Consider the following 21435-nt stretch of genomic DNA (forward strand, 5'->3'; position numbering starts at 1 on the left):
GCATCAACTCTCCTAAGTAGCTTGGAGGTGGTTCAAAACTTGGAAGGGAGACCACACAGGAGTGAGACTAGTTATTCAATAAGTGGGATTCCTTCCCCAAAGCAGTAATGGAATTAATGTCTCAACATATTTTCTATTAAACAATACTGAGGCCCTTACTATTTGCAGTTATTAGAAAATACAAATATATTTACCCCATTCTCTTTAACAAATACCATTATGCGTAACTACCCATAAGTTTGTCTTTATCTGACACCATTTTTTAAGTTCTATTGTATAGTCTGTATATGTTTCAGTCTACGAACAGAATAGTCATCCATCAGCTCAAATTTTTTTTAAGACATGTACCCAATTGCAAGTACTATTTTGACTGTGCATACTATACTTGCACACAAATTGCTAAATGCAGAAAATATTCATTCACATTTACAAATCCCACAATGATGTATACAATCACAATAAATGTTTGGACAAATTATTTGCACACCTGTTTTTAAACTCGGAGTCTATTTACTGGCTGTTTTACAAACTTTGTCTAATAAAATTGTACAGATATTTAACAGTTTGGCTATAATATTACCTGCTCAAACTATCTTAAAGATGTGTCTACATGAATGTTAAGGGGGATTTTCAATCAAATTAATTTAACTGAAAAATAAATCTTTTAGCCTGTGTAGACGAGGCCTTTCTAACAGGATAAACAGCCATATCAAAACATTAATATTTGAGTAATGAACTAACATGCTCACAGAGTCTTCAAATTTAGAAGGTTACATCGTTAAGTTGGGTTTGGAGGGAAAATAATTTCTTATTTTAATGGAGTCCTTTTACCATTATCCTTAGGGGAGATCGTGTGGGGATCAGAAAATATCTGAGTGTTGATTATGAAACAAAGTTAGCAGTTACCAGCCAACTTCCCTTCCATAAATAGAACAAATTTAGGCATTCTTAATCAGTGCCTCTGACCTCCGGGATATGTAAAGGTGGACATTTCCCAGCTCCAAGAAAGCATGACACGAATACCATCAAATTCATTGGGGTGTGTCAAAGCTACTGCTATAATTTCCCATAAAAACCAGCACATTGAATTTTCTGAACTTTACACCATCTTCAGACATGAAGATGCATAAAAAGAGACCCTAATAATATACCTTTCAACCAAAATAAAATTAAATCTGAACAGGCATCTGTCTCCTTGAATTATGTCAAAAGATTAATAGGACTACTGAATTGGAAACATTAAGAATCCAACAATAAAAATCTTGCACAGAAAAATGTCCGTTTAAGTCAGTAATTCTCTGTACCCAATGATTCTGTGTCTGCATCTTAAGCTAATGCTTCTTGCTTCTTCTACTGTGCAAATGCCTGTCCTTCACTCTCACTACAAAAGAATGTGTTTGGCTGTCAAAGCATTTACTCATGAAGTGTAAATGTTTCCCCACATGCACAGACACCAAAGATTTGGGGTAACAAGCACAAAAAATTGTCAGGCAAGAGTCCTCACCGTGCCATTTTGCAACACTAAAGTTCCAGCTGTTCATTACTTATTATCAAAGACTCTCTGTACTATTCCTGAATATCTAACAGTTCTCTGGATTCCATTCCCTACTATGCCTTTTCTCCAGGAAGTTTCATGAAGAATGAAAAACAAAACCAGATAGCCAGTCTCCCCTCCCCCCAAAACAAAGTTGTTAAATAATAGAAGGATTTTCTGGTCCTCACTTTAAGAGTTTCTGAGAAACTGTACTAGCAGGTGTATTTGTGAGAAAACATCCAACAAGTTTTACTGTGTTAGAGTTCATCATCTTTATAAGGCTGCAAATATAACTACCCAGAACAGGTATTTGTCCAGGTGGGAAACCAATTTCCATATTGTGGCTTTTGTGTATTTGTAAATAAAAAGCAGAAATTAAGTTATTTGAGCAGCCGCATTTTTGAGATTCAGGAGTCCAATTTCCGAGCTCATCAAACACTGATTTAAGAAGCAATTAAAATTAATTTAGCACAGACACTGGCATGGGTGGGAATTAAAGTAGACTTTTCCAGATTTACCTGAAGAACCAAGGCACAGAGGAAATCAAGCCAGGAAAGGATAGCCATCTGCACTTCTTGATATGACCATCCCATGAGCAATCAGTTGTCGAGGTAAGGGAAAACTGGGTTGCTTTGGTGACGTAGGTACACCGTTGCCACAGAAAGTACCTTTGTGAAAATGTTCTAGACCCACTATGAAGCTCAGGTAGCTCCTGTGTTCTGAATGAAAGTCTATATGAAAATCCATGTCCTTCAGATCGAGAGCTGCAAACCAGTTGTCTTTATTTAGGGAGGGTATTACAGAGGCTAAGATGGTCATCCTGAATCTTGAATGTCATATGAAGATATTTAACTAACTGAGATCCAGGATCTCCAATCTCCATTTTTGGGGGGGATGAGGAAGTATCTGGAATAGAAGCCCTTTCCTCTGTGTTGAGGAGTCACAGATTTTATCGCCCCTAACTGTATCAGGAAATCCACCTCCTATCTGAGGATCCTCTCTTGAGAGGGGTCTCTGAAGAGAGATGGAGAGGAGAGCTTGGAGGGAAAGGGCATAAATTCTATTGTGTAGCTTTGTCATCTAGGACTCATTTGTGTGATGTGATATGCTGCCACATCAGAAAGAAATGGGATAGGCGGTCACTGAAAGGTAATGGAGATCCGGCAACATGGAGACTGGTTGGCAGCTCTTGAGAGTCCAGTCAAAATGATTATTTGGCTGGAGGCTGGGACTGGGAATGAAGTGGCGGTGAGGTGTTCTGTCTGCTGCACTGTACCCTCTGGGCTCGCTTCTAGGTGTCTCATAGGCCCTTTGATGGTAAAAGGGCTGAAAAGCAGGATAGTACCTATAAGAAGGAAATTTGGAGTACTTCCTCCAACGCACAAGAGTGTATATCACCAAGGAGAAAGGGGTTGCAGGGAGTCCTTTAGTGAGTAAATGGAGGAGTCACTTCATACACTTAATAGACTGTTGACCTCAAAGGGAAGATCCTCTACCATTTCCTCGACCTCACTGGGAAGCCCCAGAAGTGCAACCATGAAGCCTATCTCATGACAACCGAAGTCACCATGGAATGCGAAGCCATATCTGCTGTGTCCAATGACCCTTGGAAGGATAATCGGGCAATCAATTTCCCTTTGTCCAGGATGGCCTGGAACTGATCTGAGCTCCTCCTGTTAGCAAATTCAGACAATTTGTTATAGTTAAAATCATACTTAGACATCAGGACCTGATAATTTGCTACGCAAAATTGCAGACTGGTGGATGAAAAACTTTACCAAAGAGATCTAGTCTCTTGGTATCCTTGTTCGAGGAAGCAGACCTAGACTGGTGCAGCCTGTTGCATTGCTTGACAGCCTGGACCACTAGAGAGTTTGGGCCGGGTTAAGAAAACAAATATTCCTTCCCCTTTGATGGTACTAAGTACTTTTTCTCTGTCCTTTTCAGAGTTAGAATAAAGATGGCTGCGCTAAGCCAAACTGCTTTGGTGGGTTCTGATAAGGCAATTGTGACGTTGCACTCCATATGTTTTATGGAAATATGCTTATGAGTGTGAATATGATGTAACTGGAATATGCTTTATGCAAAAAGGTTTCTTGTAAGGTATCATTACAAAGGTTATAACCTACTGAATATATTCCTCTTATTTGTATGCACATATCATTCTTGTATCTGAAGCTAGAAATATGAAGTATAACTCTGAGGTCCTATTGTAATTATGCAAAGTATGGGCCCTTAATGGTGGTTTAGAATCTTGATGGCTACCATTGACTATGACAATTGGTTGTAGATGGTTTATTTACCTGCAAACCTTCCTGGGTACGTGCGGGCCAGCCCTGGAAGAATGGAGGCTGGGGTCTCACAGGACATGTGAACATGTCACATGATACTGGAGTTAGAGGGTGTCCAGGAGACCCTGGAACCTCTGTTGGGATTCATCTTGTGCCTTGGAACTGTCAGAAAAATTGGTGCCTCAGCACCAATATGAAACATGAATCCTCCGATTCTACCAGTAGAACCGACAGTACTGTCTGTCTTGTGATGCCATGGTGGTGAACAGGACTGGCGAACAGCACACAGATGGTGTACCCGTGTCCATGCCATGACTGGTAGATGGGACCAGTAAAAATAATGTGTCATTAGTGTAAGAATCTCATTGGACACTAGCAGATCCAATAGTATCAGCGACTCTGGGTCGGTGTAAATCACCAGGTCCTCAAGGAAGGAACACGCAGACCTAGTGGATGTAGAGCCGGAGGGGATCCTGGCTCTGGGTGGAGCTGACAATGAGGACTTGGGTTGGTCAGGGGAGCATCGATACTGTCAAGTCATTCTTTTTGCAGTGCAGTACTGTCAGTAAATGAGATTGTTACCTTCTCAACTCACTGATGCATGGGCTAGTTCTGAGAAGGTGCAGAACACAGGTGCATAATATGTATAATAATATACATATTATATATATATATAATATGCTAAAATCTTAAGAATAAGAAGAGATTAGAAAACAGCAAATTATTTAAGATGACTGAAGAAGTCTCTTTATTATTCTCTCAGAAAAAGTGATTTGAAAATACAAAGTACTATATAAGTGCTATATAAACTGTGCTCTTTATGCTTCTGGTCCTCAAGAAAGACTTGTATTTCACTATCTTTTTTCCAAGAGAGATTGTTTTATAACTAACACAGCATAAATGTTCCAACTCAAAGTTTAATGGTATTAGATACATTGGTGGAAATCAGATTCAGTGTTATCTGGACTTTTTTGAAAAGAAAAGAAAAGAAAAGTTGCTTCCCACAAAGTTAACCATAACTTTCACTTTTACTGCTACTGCTTATGATTGCATTTTGCAACTTTGGAAATTATTTATTATACTAAGATATACTTCTTCAGAATTGGAGATTGCAAACATACACGTAAATATTTAGAAGCATTCAGCAGCTAGCAAATTCTTTGAATATTTTTCAGAATTAACTTCAATAGAAACAACTCAGGTAATTCATGCTGAGAAGTCTTACCAGAAAAAAATTAATGTAGTTTGACTTCCTGTGTATCATAATCCATACAGTTTTACCCAGTTACTCCTGTATTGAGCTCAATAACTTGTGTAACTAAATTAGCAGGATTTCCACATATATTTAAATTAGGGAAAGAAACATTTTAATCAGCTCCTTTCTTTCCCCCTCTGCATATCTCTTTAATCTTCTATTCAATCTCATATTCTAAATGTCTTGACAAATAAAATTTCTTGTTAATGACTTTTATCTTTATCATTTGATAAATGCTGATTTTTTTTATCATTTCTTTTACCTTTATTTACCCAATATATAAATTTAATTATTTTAGTTTTCTTCCTTGTTTCTGCACCTGCATCACTCATAATGACAGCAATTCCCAGGGGACACAATGTGAGCTAACTGTTAGAGTTGGGTTAGCAGATGGCACTTATACCACATTTTTTGTGACTACTGTTAATTGCAATGGTGGATTTCTAGTTTTTATTGAGATCAGGATTATATTACTTGACAGAAAATATAACCTATGAAAATATAACAGTCCTATTTGGCAGTGTCCTATGAAAAATATGTCAAAATACAAGAAAAAAAATCTGAAGTTCTAAACTGAAAAATATATTTAATTATATTAATGGAACAGTTATATAAAACTAGCTCCCTAACTAAAATATTATTAAAAACAAGAGCTGCTTAGCAAGTCTTGTAGTTCACATATCTTGAAGAAACAAGCATGATAACACTTCCATGTTATCTCATCCTAATTGTGGACTTTAATGGGGAGTGAAGAGAGTGTATGAGTGCAAGAGAAAGTTCTACAGAGACTAAAGACCAAGTATATTGATCTATCCATATTCTCAAAACTATAAGAGAATCCTGTTACTTATGAATAGGGCTTTTCCAAATTCATGGTCCATTTTGTTCAATTTCACAGTCAAAGGCTTTTAAAAATGGTCAATTCCATGCTTTTAGATATTTACATCTGAAATTTCATGGTGTTATAACCATGGGAGTCCTGACCCAAAAGAGGCCGTGGAGGAGGTTGCGAGGCTCTTGTAGTGAGGTTGCAGTATTGCCACCCTTACTTCTGCGCTACTGCTGACAGGGGCACTGCCTTCAGAGCTGGGCAGCCGGAGAGCAGTGGGCAGTGGAGACATGAGGGTCGCATGGTATGGGGGGAGGGTCATCACTTTTTGGGGTTAGCAGGGCCAGCCTTATGGGTGGGTGACCGCCCATGACCCCATGGTCAGGGGGCGCTGTGGTTAACCTCCCCCCAGCCAGCCTGAGGCCCCATTAACCCCAGAGCGCTTCCCCAGAGTCATTGGGGTGGGAGTAGGGGGGTTAGGTTATCATGTCACAACTTAAGACATAAAACTTGTGGTGGATGTCCAGTGCAGGGATAGTTATCAGATAAAATGAACTGGAGAAGAGTTTGAAGGAGAGCATCCCTTCTTGAAGCTGAAAAAGTGGGGTTTGGGGCTCTGGGCTCCTAGGTCTCGTCAGAGGGGAACCAACCACACTCCTTTTCCTGGTCCCCCGTTAAGAGAGCTGAGGAAGAGGGTTTGGGGCTTCTCTGTCTGGATCAGCAAGGAGCTGACCCCCGCCTCCCCACACTGTACAATTTGTTGCTGGGCACCCCCAGATATTATAAGTGAACAAATCTATGGTCGAATTAAACCACATCCATGGCGTCCTGTCTTTCTTCCAGCATGGACAGACAAATGAGAGATGTTGATTTGCAGAGAAGTCAGATAGGATTCTGATTTTCTTTGAAGTGAGTGGTTCTCTGCCAAGAACCTATATTTTAAATGGACCTGCTAGCAAAGAAGTGAGTGGTTTAACTTTTTTGCAAATTGACTTAGTTTCTGGAATAAGAAAATTTTAACCATTAGTATTATTATTTTAAACAGCCAGGTTTATAGACAGAAATTCTGACAGATCTAGCCTTCTTTAGGATTTCTATACAGACCCCCGTAGGAATTATAGAGGATTGTAGGATTCTTCCAGTCACTTAATTGTGCATCAATTCACACTTTCATCATTCCATCTGACTAGACATTACCATAATCAAATACAGTATGTGTAATATGTATCTTATTCTTTCCAACTGTTTTTGAAGTGTAACTGTAATTGAGGTTATTTCTGTAGTACACGTACACTGATTTCAGTTTTAAATTAGCTGATTTGTTTACAAGACAACATTCTGATGAATATTTATATAGTTAATCAAATCATCAGGAAAATAAAGGTGCTTTATTGTACTTTGTTTTGAATCATTTTATAAAAATAACGCGTATAAAACTCCTTACCAGGTTTTTCAGCAGCGTTGATAATTCCTTAGTAAGTGTTGAAAATTTAACAAAAGCAGTGCCAAGATCTGGGTTATCCCGACTTAAAAAATTACTTCCAAATTTATCTAATACTTGTGCATAGTTCTCTTCATTTTGAACATGATCTGAAAAGAGAGGTTCAAAATTAGCAAGTTTCTTTCCTATAACTATCTATTTTAAATCTATACTTTACTACAGAGTATTAATGAAACCAAACTGGTGAATTCACAAATCAGTACCACTGTGTCAAGAAAAACAAATTACTGCATTTACTGAAAACTGGTTATTTTAAAATTAAAATTAACATATAGTCGGAAGTTATTTTTATGTCACCATCTGAATTTAAGGTCACATGTAATGACAATCAATGAAATACAAAATTTATCAATGATTAATAAAGTAATATAACTGAGAAAAGTATGATAAAAAGCTATTTAAGTGGGAACATTAGCTTGTTTTTCAGAAAGTATAAATATCTTCTTTTTTTGTGATGTATTGAAATTTACTTGGGAATAAAAATCAAAATGAAGTTGTAGCTACTACTATTAATAGGAGAATGTTTAATTACAAACCAAACCATGAAGTCAATAGTATTAGAGGTATAAATATGGGATATATTTGACCCCCAATCTGTAGATTAAGCAGAAGAAACGGCCCTCATGTTTTGTATTATTCATAATAGAATGTTAGAATTTATTTTTCTAACTGTAGAGATAAGATCTCAATGGAAAAAAAAATATATTACTACATATCCATGAGGAATGTTATATTTTCATTTTGAAACACTAATTGCAAATCAAGGATATCAAGATGCTTAGACAATTTTGAAATGACCATGTTTTGATGTCAGAACCAAACTATGAAGCTAATCTATAGTTAAAGAAAATTATGAATAAAATCCTAAAATCCTAAAGAAGAAGGAGATTCTGAATTAAGAACCATCACTGTGTATTAACACATTTTCTATTTCTTTTCTCTTCCTCTTTCCTCTTTTTCTGGCATCTCTCTGCCCTTCTTTCTGCTTGTTTGTGTCTCCCATTTAAGTACCACTGTCGAGGAAAAACTCTCACTATGTGCCCTTTAGGGTAGCCTTCCAACTACCCAGACAACACAAACTACTATATCAAACATGAACAAGTAATAGTGTTGAAAAGGAATACCTTGGTATACCAGTGCATGCAGAAGGGCAGGTTAAGGGGGCAGAGTTAAGACTGAAGTATATGGTTTGTGATGTATGGTAGCTAGGATAGCGTGTGTCTGTGGGTAACTTAAGTTTTAATTTCCTTGATTTTGTGGTTTTGAGTAAGGTTGTGATGAGTGTTCTGAGCCTGATGAGTCATTTAAGATAATTACCTGAGTCCTAAGGGCCCAGCCAATCCACAAGCAAGGGTCTAGCCAGGTGACTCCAATGCAGGTATACAGGCTCCTAATGAAAGGAGCAACTCCAGTATGCTCAACATTGTTACCTTGTTGGGGATACTCTACTTGCTACTTCTGACAGAGTACTCCTGCTCGCCTCTGCCCCTATTCCAGCTTGCTCCTGCCTCAGCTCCTGTTCCAGCCACAATTGATGGCCTGGCTGTCCTGATACACATATGGTATGTGTAGCAATCTTAACTGTTTCCCAACAGTGTTTTGTAAATTAACATATACAATCTCATACACCTTAAACTATTTCTGCTGTGAGAAAGTTTAAATGATTTGCTTGGAGCAGTTCCGGAGAAGATCTTTAGTCCGCTATTATTCAATTCTATATTCTTTTATTGCCCTCATCAACAAAACAGCTGAGCACCTTCAGGAATGCATAAAGCAAGATGACTAACATCTGTGACGTGGTTCATTCTCTCTCATCCTTTCTAGAGGGGGAGAATTGTATGCGCTGTGGAGAGTTTTGTTTGGGAAGACTTTTCTCTTTCTCATGCTTTTTAAAAAATGTGTATATTGCTGTGTGTTTATGTTTCAAAGAGCAAGGTAAAAGAAGTGCACCCTGCACTTGGAGCAGAAGGTGGCAAGGTATGTGATGGCCCTCTGTTCAGGTGGAAGTTTATTTCACAGTCTGGGACTGGCCATGACAAATCTGTCTCCTGCACAGAGTTTTAAGTGATCTTTTAGATATCCTGGGCCCAGGCTACTAAGTGCCTTTTAAACACAGATGGAGACTTTGAAGGATAGGTTAACATGCGCTCACAGTAGTTTGTCTTGCTAAGTAAGTGTACTGTAGCATTCTGTACTAGCAGGAGTTCCAAGGGCCAATGGTTTCACTCCCAGGTATAATGCATTGCTGTAATCCAGATGAGAAGGGCAAAAACATATATAACCAAGGCCGGGTCATTGTCAGTCAGGATGGGTGGGATGTAGTTTCCTGGACAACCAGAAACACTATTTGTGGATGCTGCAAGGAGAGAGCTTAGCATCAAAGAGAAATCTAAAAGCACTCACGAACTACAGATTGAGCTGACCAATTATGGGTGTTTATCTTCAACAAAAGGAGCCTGTACCATGACTGAAAAATAATCAAAGTCCCTTCCTCTTCCCACCAGCATATCCCCCATCTTTCTCAGTTTCCACCAGGTCTTCTTCATCCATGAATGGATCTCATCCAAGCACTGGGCCATCTTGCTAGTAATTGCATTGTCACAGACAGTAAAGGATAATTAGAGCTCTATCATCTGCATATTGCTACCATTGAGTCCATGTCATTTTACCAGTTAATCTAGTGGCTGCGTGCAGATGTTGAACAGGACCAGCAAAAAAACTGATCCTTCTGGAATTCTACAAGCGAGAGGTCTAGTGACAAAGGTGCAGTCTCCCATTTCTACTTTTCGGGCATGAAAGGACTTAAAACTATTTTAGAGCCTTCTACTGACTCCTTTCTCAGACAAGACAACAATATCTACAGGTCAAGAGAAGGATGAGAACAGATGTCTACCCTCCATCCATTGACAGCAGGAGATCATCCATCAGTGCCACTAAGGATGTTTTAATCCCACATCCTGACCTGAATTCAAATTATGCTGGGGCTAGGATATTGCCTTTAATCAGAAGAGCTTGTAGTTAGTCCCAGGCTAACTTCTCTATAACCTTGCTCAGGAACAGAAGTTTTTTTAATTGGGCAATAGTTAGAACAGATGTATCCAGGGTGGGTTTCTCCAGTGTTGGTCAGACTATTGTACTCTGGAAAAAAATGGAAGAGAAGATTACTTCCCTGAAAGGAAATGGCTATTTCAGTTATGAGTGGCACCAGCTGCTTATGACTCTCTTTCACCAGCCAGGAAGGGCATGATTCACACGTCTTAGGTTCAGATTCTTTCGAAGTATCCGATACTTCTTGAGAAGCAAATGTATTTAAACTCTGAGAATACAGCTACACTAACTTGTGTGTGTTTTTTCTGTTTTTGTTTTTTATTTTTTAAACATCTTTAAGAGTCCAATCCTGTAAGTCTAATGTTCTTCCAACAATGTTTAATTTTTTCCTCATTTGCAATTGTGGTAATGACACATCTCACTAAGCTCCTCTTCTGTCTTTTTGTATTACTTACTCCTGAGTGAATTCTGTGCCAAAAAATAAAAATTCTGTGCATAATATTTTAAAATTCTGCAAAATTCTACAAATTCTGCTCATTGGGGGTTTCAAGGTGCAGGAATAATGGGCCTCTGCAGGGAGATCTAGGTAAAGTTGGTTGGGGCTCAGCAGTGGGGGTTCGGGTGCTGGGGGAGTGGGGCTTGGTGGGGGGGGTAAGTGCGGTGTGGGTGCAGGGAGCTCATCAGGGTGGTCCAGGTGTGGGAGGCAGTGGGGCTTGTCGGGGTGGGGGTTCAAGTGCGGGGGGTGATTTGGGTGCATGGGGGCTCTGGCTATGGGGGGCTGCAGGGTGCCCGTACAGTAACCCTTCCCCCCATGGCTGAGGAGCAATGGAGGCAGGAAGTGGTGGAGCTGCGCAGAGCTTGCTGCAGCCAGGAGAGCTTTCTGGGGTGGGTTTGACCCAGTCCCAGCTGCTCAGTGCAGAGGAAGAATTCGTCCCATCCTCCCCAGACCAGCCAGAACTAGAAGCAGAGCCCAACGTACGATAGGAGCCACCAGCCAGGGCGTCTCCTGCGCCCCGCCACGGTGATTTACTGTCCTGCCAGCTGCTCCGGATGCCCGAAATGGTGCACCTGCGCTGCTGGGGAGGGTGTGTGACCACTCTGGTGGCTTCCCTTTGTTACCCTGTCAGAAGTCATTTTTCTGTGGAAAGCAAAGAAATCAGTGGCGCAGAATTCCCTCAGGAGTAATTACTTTAAGCCTCCAATACTGGATTGTTCAACATTTCTTTATTAGGTTCCCATCCTTACCATGTTTGAGGCTTTAAAAACCCCACACACATTATAGACATACCTCCCAGAATTAATTTTCCCTAGTGGGAGAGATCGGGCTATAAATGCCAACAGGAATTGTGTTTACTTCAGGTAGTAGTACGAGTATCATTTTCTCCAAGTTGTAATTTTTGTCTGACAGTATTTGAATTACAGAAAATAAAGAATCACCATTTAATTTCAGATATAAAGTTGAAATCTTCGGGTACTGGAAAATACTATTTTTCTGTTGACTTCCACACTTTACTTTTAAAACCATGAATTTCACCACAATCCATGTGCATTATCCCATGATGCATGAATCATCTTAGACACTAAAAAAACTTGGCAGAAAGCCTCAAGAGAATTACACTTCCAAACCCTTTAAAAAAATCTGCCAAGTACTAAGTTCCACTACAACCAGAAGAGAAAACCAAATGTCTTTTCTTAAACTCAGATCAAAATTATGAAATTGCTCATGATCTTTTAACCGTATTTTGGAAATAAAATTTTACAGTGTATATATGCAATTAATTTACATACCATTGTCCTACTTATTGCAAACACAAAAATTAATGTCAAATGCCCAAAGTTTTCAGTCATATGATGTTGTGGATTGACAAATAGTAAAATATGTTCTTAATAAGACTACATCTGTTCTAAAAGCTTATGCTTTTAATCAACTATCTTGGCATAAAAACCAAAGAAATCATTATGCAATAATAAAATGCGTATTTTTAATGTAAAAGTTATTCTGTAAATATGCACAAGAGATCTCAGCTAGGGAAGAGTATTAGCTGACTCAATCCTGGCCTAATGTGTCACAGGGTTTGTTCTGGGGTGAAGAAAGAATAAGGGAAACATAGAAGTCAGAGAACAAAAAGGCCCAGTAGTTCATTCTGTTCCTCTCCTTGCCAATGCAGGATTTCTCCCTACAGTATATTTCTTAGTACTTTGTTCAATCTACTTTTAAAACAGGTGGTGGTAATGGCTACTCAGAACAATACCACACAGGTGTTGGTATCAAGCTTTATATCAGACTATTACCTTTACTCAGGCAAAAGGATATATGCTTCCCCTCCCTGTCCCAGTTAGAAAGGGGAAGGAAGGAAAAGGCTGGTTATCCCAGAATGAATGCAGGGAAAGCCCTCAGGAATCTGAGGTAAGAGACAACACGCAAGTGCAAGTGAGACTATTTTCCAGTAAGGTGAAAAATTTAAAACACATGAAAAACTGACACATTCAGAAGATACAAGATACAGTTCTACAAGAACTTACAACCCTATTTATTTTTAAATCTCCCTTCCTCATTCATCCTCTTGCTAGGTACACTATTTCCCTCCATGATATCATGTTTTATCTCACTATTGGTCTGATCTTGCAAACATTTCTGTGAGTAATTGTACTGGTTGTCTCAATGGAACTTTGCTTAAAAGGAATTATTCAGATGAGTAAAGTGATGTATGTACATGTTGCAGGATTGGACCCCTAGATAAGATTCTCGGCAATGATCAGGGCTTTAAACCATGCACACGTGGCACTATGTACAAATGATAAATAAGTAATTCTGCACTTCAGTTTCAATGGAAAGACTATAAGGAAAAGGGAATGTCAGATTCACCATAGCATGCCACAGAATTCATATAAGTCTCTAACCCATCCATTTAGTAAAATACCATTTTATTTATTTTAAGATTACCAAGGTGCTGAAACATCTGAACAAGCTCAGTTTTCACAGTGCATACAACAATCTTGATAACAGTCGGAAAGCTGGAAGTAGAAACAACTAATATGCATAAATGATTTTCACTTCAATAATAGTCTGTTTTATTAATCTTCACAAGGCAATGCATGTTTTTGTACTGAACAATGCAATCAACAATGAAACTAAAGTTTATTTGTGAAGATTAAGGAAACAGACTGAAGTGCGTTATGTACCCAATTCTTGATACAGTACATAAAAGAATAGCCTTCCTGCACTGTGTGGAAAAAACAATGGGTTTACTGAATGTGTACTAGGATAGTAAATCTCTTCAGTGAAGTCCAGCACTCTGGTGCAGTGATAAACAGAGACAACATAGTCAAGGTGACCTGATATACATGAAGGAAGCCCTTCTGAATATCTGACCCCCTGTATCTAACGGCAAAATGTTATTTTATAGCAAGCTGGAATATAATACATCAGTTTTGTTTGCAGCGTTGTTAGAGCTGTGTTAGTTCTCAATATGCCAACCTCTTTATGGGCCACCTTGGGGGAAAATTTCTGAAAAAATACACCACAAAACCAATGATATATCTGAGATACATCAATGTTTTCATCCTCTGGACAGACTACTCAGATTTCAACCACAACTTCAATAACTACCACCCATCCATCAAACTCTCTCTGAAACACTCCGACATGAACAATCAGATTCAACAATGAAACTGTACAGACAACTATGTATAAGAAACCCACGAATCACTACACTTACCTCAACAGATCCAGTAACCACATCAGACACACCAAGAAAGCCAGGCACTCAGATAGCACAGAATATGCTCCAAGGAAAAAGTCCAAACCAAAGTGGAACCAGACTGCTGGCACTAAACATTAAAAAGGTTGTAGAGCAGTTTTTAAACTAGGAGATGGGGGAAAGCCGACTGCTGCAGAGGAGCATGTGGATCGGACAGAGACTTCTCTTAGGGGAGAGTCTAATGATAGAGAATCTCCAGGTTATAGTCAGGAGCAGAGGATGGAAGAGGATAAAGTAGGGGCCAGATCAGATGATAAACATTCACATAAAAAAGAATCTGACACATCAGAAAAGGGCAGACAAATAAACAGTGACAAGTTTTTAAAGTGCTTGTATACAAATGCTAGAAGTCTAAATAATAAGATGGGTGAACTAGAGTGCCTTGTGATAAAGGAGGATATTGATATAATAGGCATCACAGAAACCTGGTGGACTGAGAGTAATCAATGGGACACAATCATTCCGGGGTACAAAATATGTCGGAAGGACAGAACAGGTCGTGCGGGGGGGGGGAGTGGCACTATATGTGAAAGAAAATGTACAATCAAATGAAGTAAAAATCTTAAGCAAATCCGCATGTTCCATAGAATCTCTATGGATAGAAATTTCATGCTCTAATAAGAATATAACATTAGGGATCTATTATCGACCACCTGACCAGTACAGTGATAGTGATGATGAAATGCTAAGGGAAATTAGAGAGGCTATCAAAATTAAGAACTCAATAATAGTGGGGGATTTCAATTATCCCCATATTGACTGGGAACATTTCACTTCAGGACGAAATGCAGAGATAAAATTCCTCGATACTTTAAATGACTGCTTCATGGAGCAGCTGGTACGGGAACCCACAAGGGGAGAGGCAACTCTAGATTTAGTCCTGAGTGGAGCGCAGGAGCTGGTCCAAGAGGTAACTATAGCAGGACCGCTTGGAAATAGTGACCATAATACAATAGCATTCAACATCCCTGTGGTGGGAAGAACATCTCAACAGCCCAACACTGTGGCATTTAATTTCAAAAGGGGGAACTATGCAAAAATGAGGGGGTTAGTTAAACAGAAGTTAAAAAGTACAGTGACTAAAGTGAAATCCCTGCAAGTTGCATGGGCGCTTTTTAAAGACGCCATAATAGGGGCCCAACTTCAATGTATACCCCAATTTAAGAAACACAGTAAAAGAACTAAAAAAGAGCCACCATGGCTTAACAACCATGTAAAAGAAGCAATGAGAGATAAAAAGACTTCCTTTAAAAAGTGGAAGTCAAATCCTAGTGAGGCAAATAGAAAGGAGCATAAACACTGCCAAATTAAGTGCAAGAATGTAATAAGAAAAGACAAAGAGGAGTTTGAAGAACGGCTAGCCAAAAACTCCAAAGGTAATAACAAAATGTTTTTTAAGTACATCAGACGCAGGAAGCCTGCTAAACAACCAATGGGGCCCCTTGATGATCAAGATACAAAAGGAGCGCTTAAAGACGATAAAGTCATTGCGGAGAAACTAAAAGGATTCTTTGCTTCAGTCTTCACGGCTGAGGATGTTAGGGAGATTCCCAAACCTGAGCTGGCTTTTGTAGGTGACAAATCTGAGGAACTGTCACGGACTGAAGTGTCACGAGAGGAGGTTTTGGAATTAATTGATAAACTTAACATTAACAAGTCACCGGGACCAGATGGCATTCACCCAAGAGTTCTGAAAGAACTCAAATGTGAAGTTGCGGAACTGTTAACTAAGGTTTGTAACCTGTCCTTTAAATCAGCTTCTGTACCCGATGACTGGAAGTTAGCTAATGTAACGCCAATATTTAAAAAGGGCTCTAAAGGTGATCCCGGCAATTACAGACGGGTAAGTCTAATGTCTGTACCAGGCAAATTAGTCGAAACAATAGTTACGAATAAAATTGTCCGACACACAGAAAAACAAACTGTTGAGCAATAGTCAACATGGTTTCTGTAAAGGGAAATCGTGTCTTACTAATCTATTAGAATTCTTTGAGGGGGTCAACAAACATGTGGACAAGGGGGATCCAGTGGACATAGTGTACTTAGATTTCCAGAAAGCCTTTGACAAGATCCCTCACCAAAGGCTCTTATGTAAATTAAGCTGCCATGGGATAAAAGGGAAGGTCCTTTCATGGATTGAGAACTGGTTAAAAGACAGGGAACAAAGGGTAGGAATTAATGGTAAATTCTCAGAATGGAGAGGGGTAACTAGTGGTGTTCCCCAAGGGTCAGTCCTCGGACCGATCCTATTCAACTTATTCGTAAATGATCTGGAGAAAGGGGTAAACAGTGAGGTGGCAAAGTTTGCAGATGATACTAAACTGCTAAAGATAGTTAAGACCAAAGCAGACTGTGAAGAACTTCAAAAAGATCTCACAAAACTAAGTGATTGGGCAACAAAACGGCAAATGAAATTTAATGTGGATAAATGTAAAGTAATGCACATTGGAAAAAATAACCCCAACTATACATACAATATGATGGGGGCTAATTTAGCTACAACAAGTCAGAAAAAAGATCTTGGAGTCATCGTGGATAGTTCTCTGAAAATGTCCACGCAGTGTGCAGAGGCGGTCAAAAAAGCAAACAGGATGTTAGGAATCATTAAAAAGGGGATAGAGAATAAGACGGAGAATATATTATTGCCCTTATATAAATCGATGGTATGCCCTCATCTCAAATACTGCGTACCGATGTGGTCTCCTCATCTCAAAAAAGATATACTGGCACTAGAAAAGCTTCAGAAAAGGGCAACTAAAATGATTAAGGGTTTGGAACGGGTCCCATATGAGGAGAGATTAAGAGGCTAGGACTCTTCAGCTTGGAAAAGAGGAGACTAAGGGGGGATATGATAGAGGTATATAAAATCACGAGTGATGTGGAGAAAGTGGATAAGGAAAAGTTATTTACTTATTCCCATAATACAAGAACTAGGGGTCATCAAATGAAATTAATAGGCAGCAGGTTTAAAACAAATAAAAGGAAGTTCTTCACGCAGCGCACAGTCAACTTGTGGAACTCCTTACCTGGGGAGGTTGTGAAGGCTAGGACTATAACAGAGTTTAAAAGAGAACTGGATAAATTCATGGTGGTTAAGTCCATTAATGGCTATTAGCCAGGACGGTAAGGAATGGTGTCCCTAGCCTCTGTCTGTCAGAGGGTGGAGATGGGTGGCAGGAGAGAGATCACTTGATCATTGCCTTTTAGGTTCACTCCCTCTGGGGCACCTGGCATTGGCCACTGTCGGTAGACAGGATACTGGGCTAGATGGACCTTTGGTCTGACCCGGTACGGCCTTTCTTATGTTCTTATGTCCAAGATACACACCTTAACACACTTAAAGCCACCTTCACCAAACAAGGACACTACACCAAAGAAGTGGATTGGGTCCTACCTACATGCCTATGGCAACATGTCATGTACCTCATCCAGTGCACTAAATGCCCCAACAACAACTATGTGGGGTGAAACCCGACATTCACCCTCGAATGAAATCACACAGAATAATGACAAAAAGACAAAAACACCATATCACCCATGGGTGAACACTTTTTCAAAAAAGGATCACTCTGTAGCTGACCTCTCAATCCTCCTCCTCATGGGAGCTTAAATTTATCACTTTGCTAGACATCAAAAATCATGAACTCAATAGAGACCCTGGTTTTATGTCTCATTATAACAATCTGTAATTCACTAAACCTCTTTTGTCCCATGATAGCAGAGGTGTTAATTGCCCACTTCATCCTGAATGGTCTCTTGCAACCCGTGTTAACTCCTTATGCTAAACAATGTGTCCCACCTTGCATTTAGCTGTGACACCCTGTTTACGTTTCCCAGACCTGAAGAAGAGCTCTGTGTAGCTCAAAAGCTTGTTTCATCACCAAGAAAGTTGGCCCAATAACAGATATTCCTTCACCTACCTTGTCTCTCTTATATTACATCAAAACTTTCAACTATAAATGTTTTCCCAAAAGCAAGTACCCACACTTAACTTTAATGTGCCTTTCAGAAACACTGTGGGTTTATGAAACTTTGCAGAGGATATTCACTTTATGGAGCTATAATTATAGGCTAGATTTTTCTTTTTCTAAAGTATAGTATTCTTAAGAGATCTTCCCTTCCAGACAATAAAGAAGATGAAAGGTCTCTCACTAAGAAACTACACTTTACAAGAGGAAGCTACCAAACAATCAGCAATCTATCCTATATATCAATTTGCTCCACTTCATGTTTCTTTGTAGGTATATTTTTAAATGTAGTCTGAACTACTTCTATAGTTCTGCTTCAATTTGTACAGGGGATCTATCCATATCAATTTTCTCTGTAGATATGTCTGACAAAAAAACCTTGGTTCACTTTTTTTTTTAAATGAACATAAAGAATTAGGAATTTTCATCAGCAGGACTGTAGGACACAAATAATGAAAAGAAGGGGAGAAAGTGAGAAGGGTAGAACAGTTGAAGAGTTGAAACAGGAATTACTATTTTTCTTCTTAGCATTTCCATGATCCATCTATGAGCACCAGGAGAAGGCAAGAGAAGAGATGCACCAAAAAAAGGACAAAGCCCTGGCTAGGATGATTTAGTTGGTGTTGGTCCTGCTTTGAGCAGGGGATTGGACTAGATGATCTCCTGAGGTCTCTTCCAACCCTAATATTCTATGATTCATAACTAAGTCAAGGAAGAGCAGCACTGATCCAACTCATTTTGAAAGATGTTTTATCAGCTAGTACACACTGCTCTAACCCCTTTTCCTAGTTCTCACTTTTCTCCCCCACTGTAGCACAAAAAGCTCCTTGTTAGCTGGTGGCATGCTGAGATTAAATCATCTGTCTCATTCTCTTCCTCAGTGGGAATGTGAAATAAATACATTAGTTAATTCCTCATCTTACTACTTTCCAGTTCCACTTAAAATTATTTTCTTGTTGCAATACAATTTAAAATATCTTCACATTTTTAAACCAAACATGTGGTCCTTTTTTGTGGACCACACACATCCATAAAAAACTGAGATGAGAACTGCAAGAATTAGTTTGCCGCATACAGATGCACGCACCATTGAACATTTTTCCATTGTAAATTATGTTGCATTCTTGCTTAAAGCCTCTCTATAAGTTAATGGAGATTAGCTTTTGGAGATTAGCCATTCAATTGAATTAATAGGAAAAGGCTATTGAAAACTTACACTATTATTTATGATGCAATTCAATGCCACTAAAATTCAACCGAGTGTTATTGGAAAGCTATCCAAAAATTTTTTCCACTGACTTCAGGTACCATCTTCAGTGAGACAAAAGATTGGATTTGTGAGTTGGAAGCTATCTGACTATTCCAGAAGTACCTAACAAGTTGGAGGGGCATCTGCAAAAAGCTTCTCAAACAGGTTGGTGTGACGTTTAAACTGACTTGAATTCTTTTACTAACAGAAGAAAAATCCCTTGCCTTTAATGTTTCAACAGTAAAGAGGATTTGTGATACACACAAACATTTGAGCTCTTCTTTCTCAGAACCCTTCAGAATCTGGTATGAGATTGTAGTGGGGCAGCTGCCCCACTCCCACAGAACAGGGGTTAAAAGCAGCCCTGGAGAGGGCTGTGGCTGGAAAAAGCAGTGAAAACAGCTGAGGGCATGGCTGATCACAGGTGTGGCCAGTTCAATTAGAGCTCAGCTGGCCCTGATAAGAGGGCTGGGGGCCAGGAGCTGAGGGAGTCTCCCTCCAGCCCTGGAGGGAGAAGGGCTAGCTGCCTGAGAGGAAGGTACCTGAACTAGAGCAGTGCTGGGGAATAGGGCAAGGGAGCTCCAGCCTGGTAAAACCCCAGGCTGCAGGCCTTGTTGAAGGTCTACAGAGGTACTGGGGCTGCAGAGATACAGCCTGGGAATAGGCAAAGGCAGCAGGTCCTACCCACTTGCCAATGATGAGTGGCCATTACAGACTGCAGTCTGCCCCAGTGAGTGGGGGCTAGATGATGACTGGCAATAGCCACTGAGGCAAAGTGGCTTTAGAGGGTTGGGGTTCCCCTGGGAGGGGAGACCCAGAGAGTGGAGGTACTGCGGTGGGCAGAACCCCAAGGTAAGGGGCATTGGGGTCCGGGAGGGACACGGGGCCAGCGGCAGGTGAGACATCGGCCTGCAAAGGGCGCTCCATATGCTGGAAAAGAGCTAATTGCCAGACGACCAGCAGGCAGCGCTGTGCTGGTGAGTCCTGCATCGCTACAGAGATCTAGACTCCCCTGAATAAAAATGTGGATACAGACTAACACGGCTTCCCCCTGATACTCGACTCCCCTGAATGTCACTGTTCATATATCATTACAGGCAAAACAATAATATAACTAACTGCAAAATAGAGACAATGGATTTCAGGAAGGCGGATTTTGGTAAGCTCAGAGACCTGATAGGTAAGGTCCCACGGGAATCAAGACTGAGGGGAAAAACAACTGAGGAGAGTTGGCAGTTTTTCAAAGGGACACTATTAAGGGCCCAAAAGCAAGCTATTCGGCTGGGTAGGAAAGATAGAAAATGTGGCAAAAGACCACCTTGACTTAACCACGAGATCTTGCATGATCTAAAAAATAAAAAGGAGTCATATAAAAAATGAAACTAGGACAAATTACAAAGGAGGAATATAGGCAAAACACAGAAATGCAGGGGCAAGATTAGAAAGGCAAAGGCACAAAATGAGCTCAAACTAGCTACAGGAATGAAGAGAAACAAGACGACTTTTTATCAATACATTAGAAGCAAGAGAAAGACCAAGGACAGGGTAGGCCCACTGCTCAGTGAGGAGGGAGAAACAGTAACAGGAAACTTGGAAATGGCAGAGATGCTTAATGACTTCTTTGTTTCGGTCTTCACCAAGAAGTCTGAAGGAATGCCTAACATAGTGAATGCTAATGGGAAGGGGGTAGGTTTAGAAGATAAAATAAAAAAAGAACAAATTAAAAATCACTTAGAAAAGTTAGATGCCTGCAAGTCACCAGGGCCTGATGAAATGCATCCTAGAATACTCAAGGAGCTAATAGAGGAGGTATCTGAGCCTCTAGCTATTATCTTTGGAAAATCATGGGAGACAGGAGAGATTCCAGAAGACTGGAAAAGGGCAAATATAGTGCCCATCTATAAAAAGGGAAATAAAAACAATCCAGGAAACTACAGACCAGTTAGTTTAACTTCTGTGCCAGGGAAGATAATGGAACAAGTAATTAAGGAAATCATCT

The 21435-nt window shown here is 39.8% G+C and overlaps 1 protein-coding gene across 1 annotated transcript in view; it reads right to left on the reverse strand.

The window, feature by feature from the left end:
- The window catches only part of ASAP1 (ArfGAP with SH3 domain, ankyrin repeat and PH domain 1), a 288493-nt gene that overhangs the window by 137924 nt on the left and 129134 nt on the right, over nt 1–21435 (reverse strand). Inside the window, exon 5 of the mRNA XM_026659939.2 lies at nt 7354–7499. Within this exon, the coding sequence (XP_026515724.1) occupies nt 7354–7499 (146 nt within the window). The remainder of the gene's footprint in view (nt 1–7353; nt 7500–21435) is intronic.

This window comes from Terrapene carolina, unplaced genomic scaffold (genome assembly GCF_002925995.2).
Source record: "Terrapene carolina triunguis isolate 2854851 unplaced genomic scaffold, T_m_triunguis-2.0 Scaffold58, whole genome shotgun sequence".
Lineage (NCBI taxonomy): Eukaryota > Metazoa > Chordata > Testudines > Emydidae > Terrapene > Terrapene triunguis.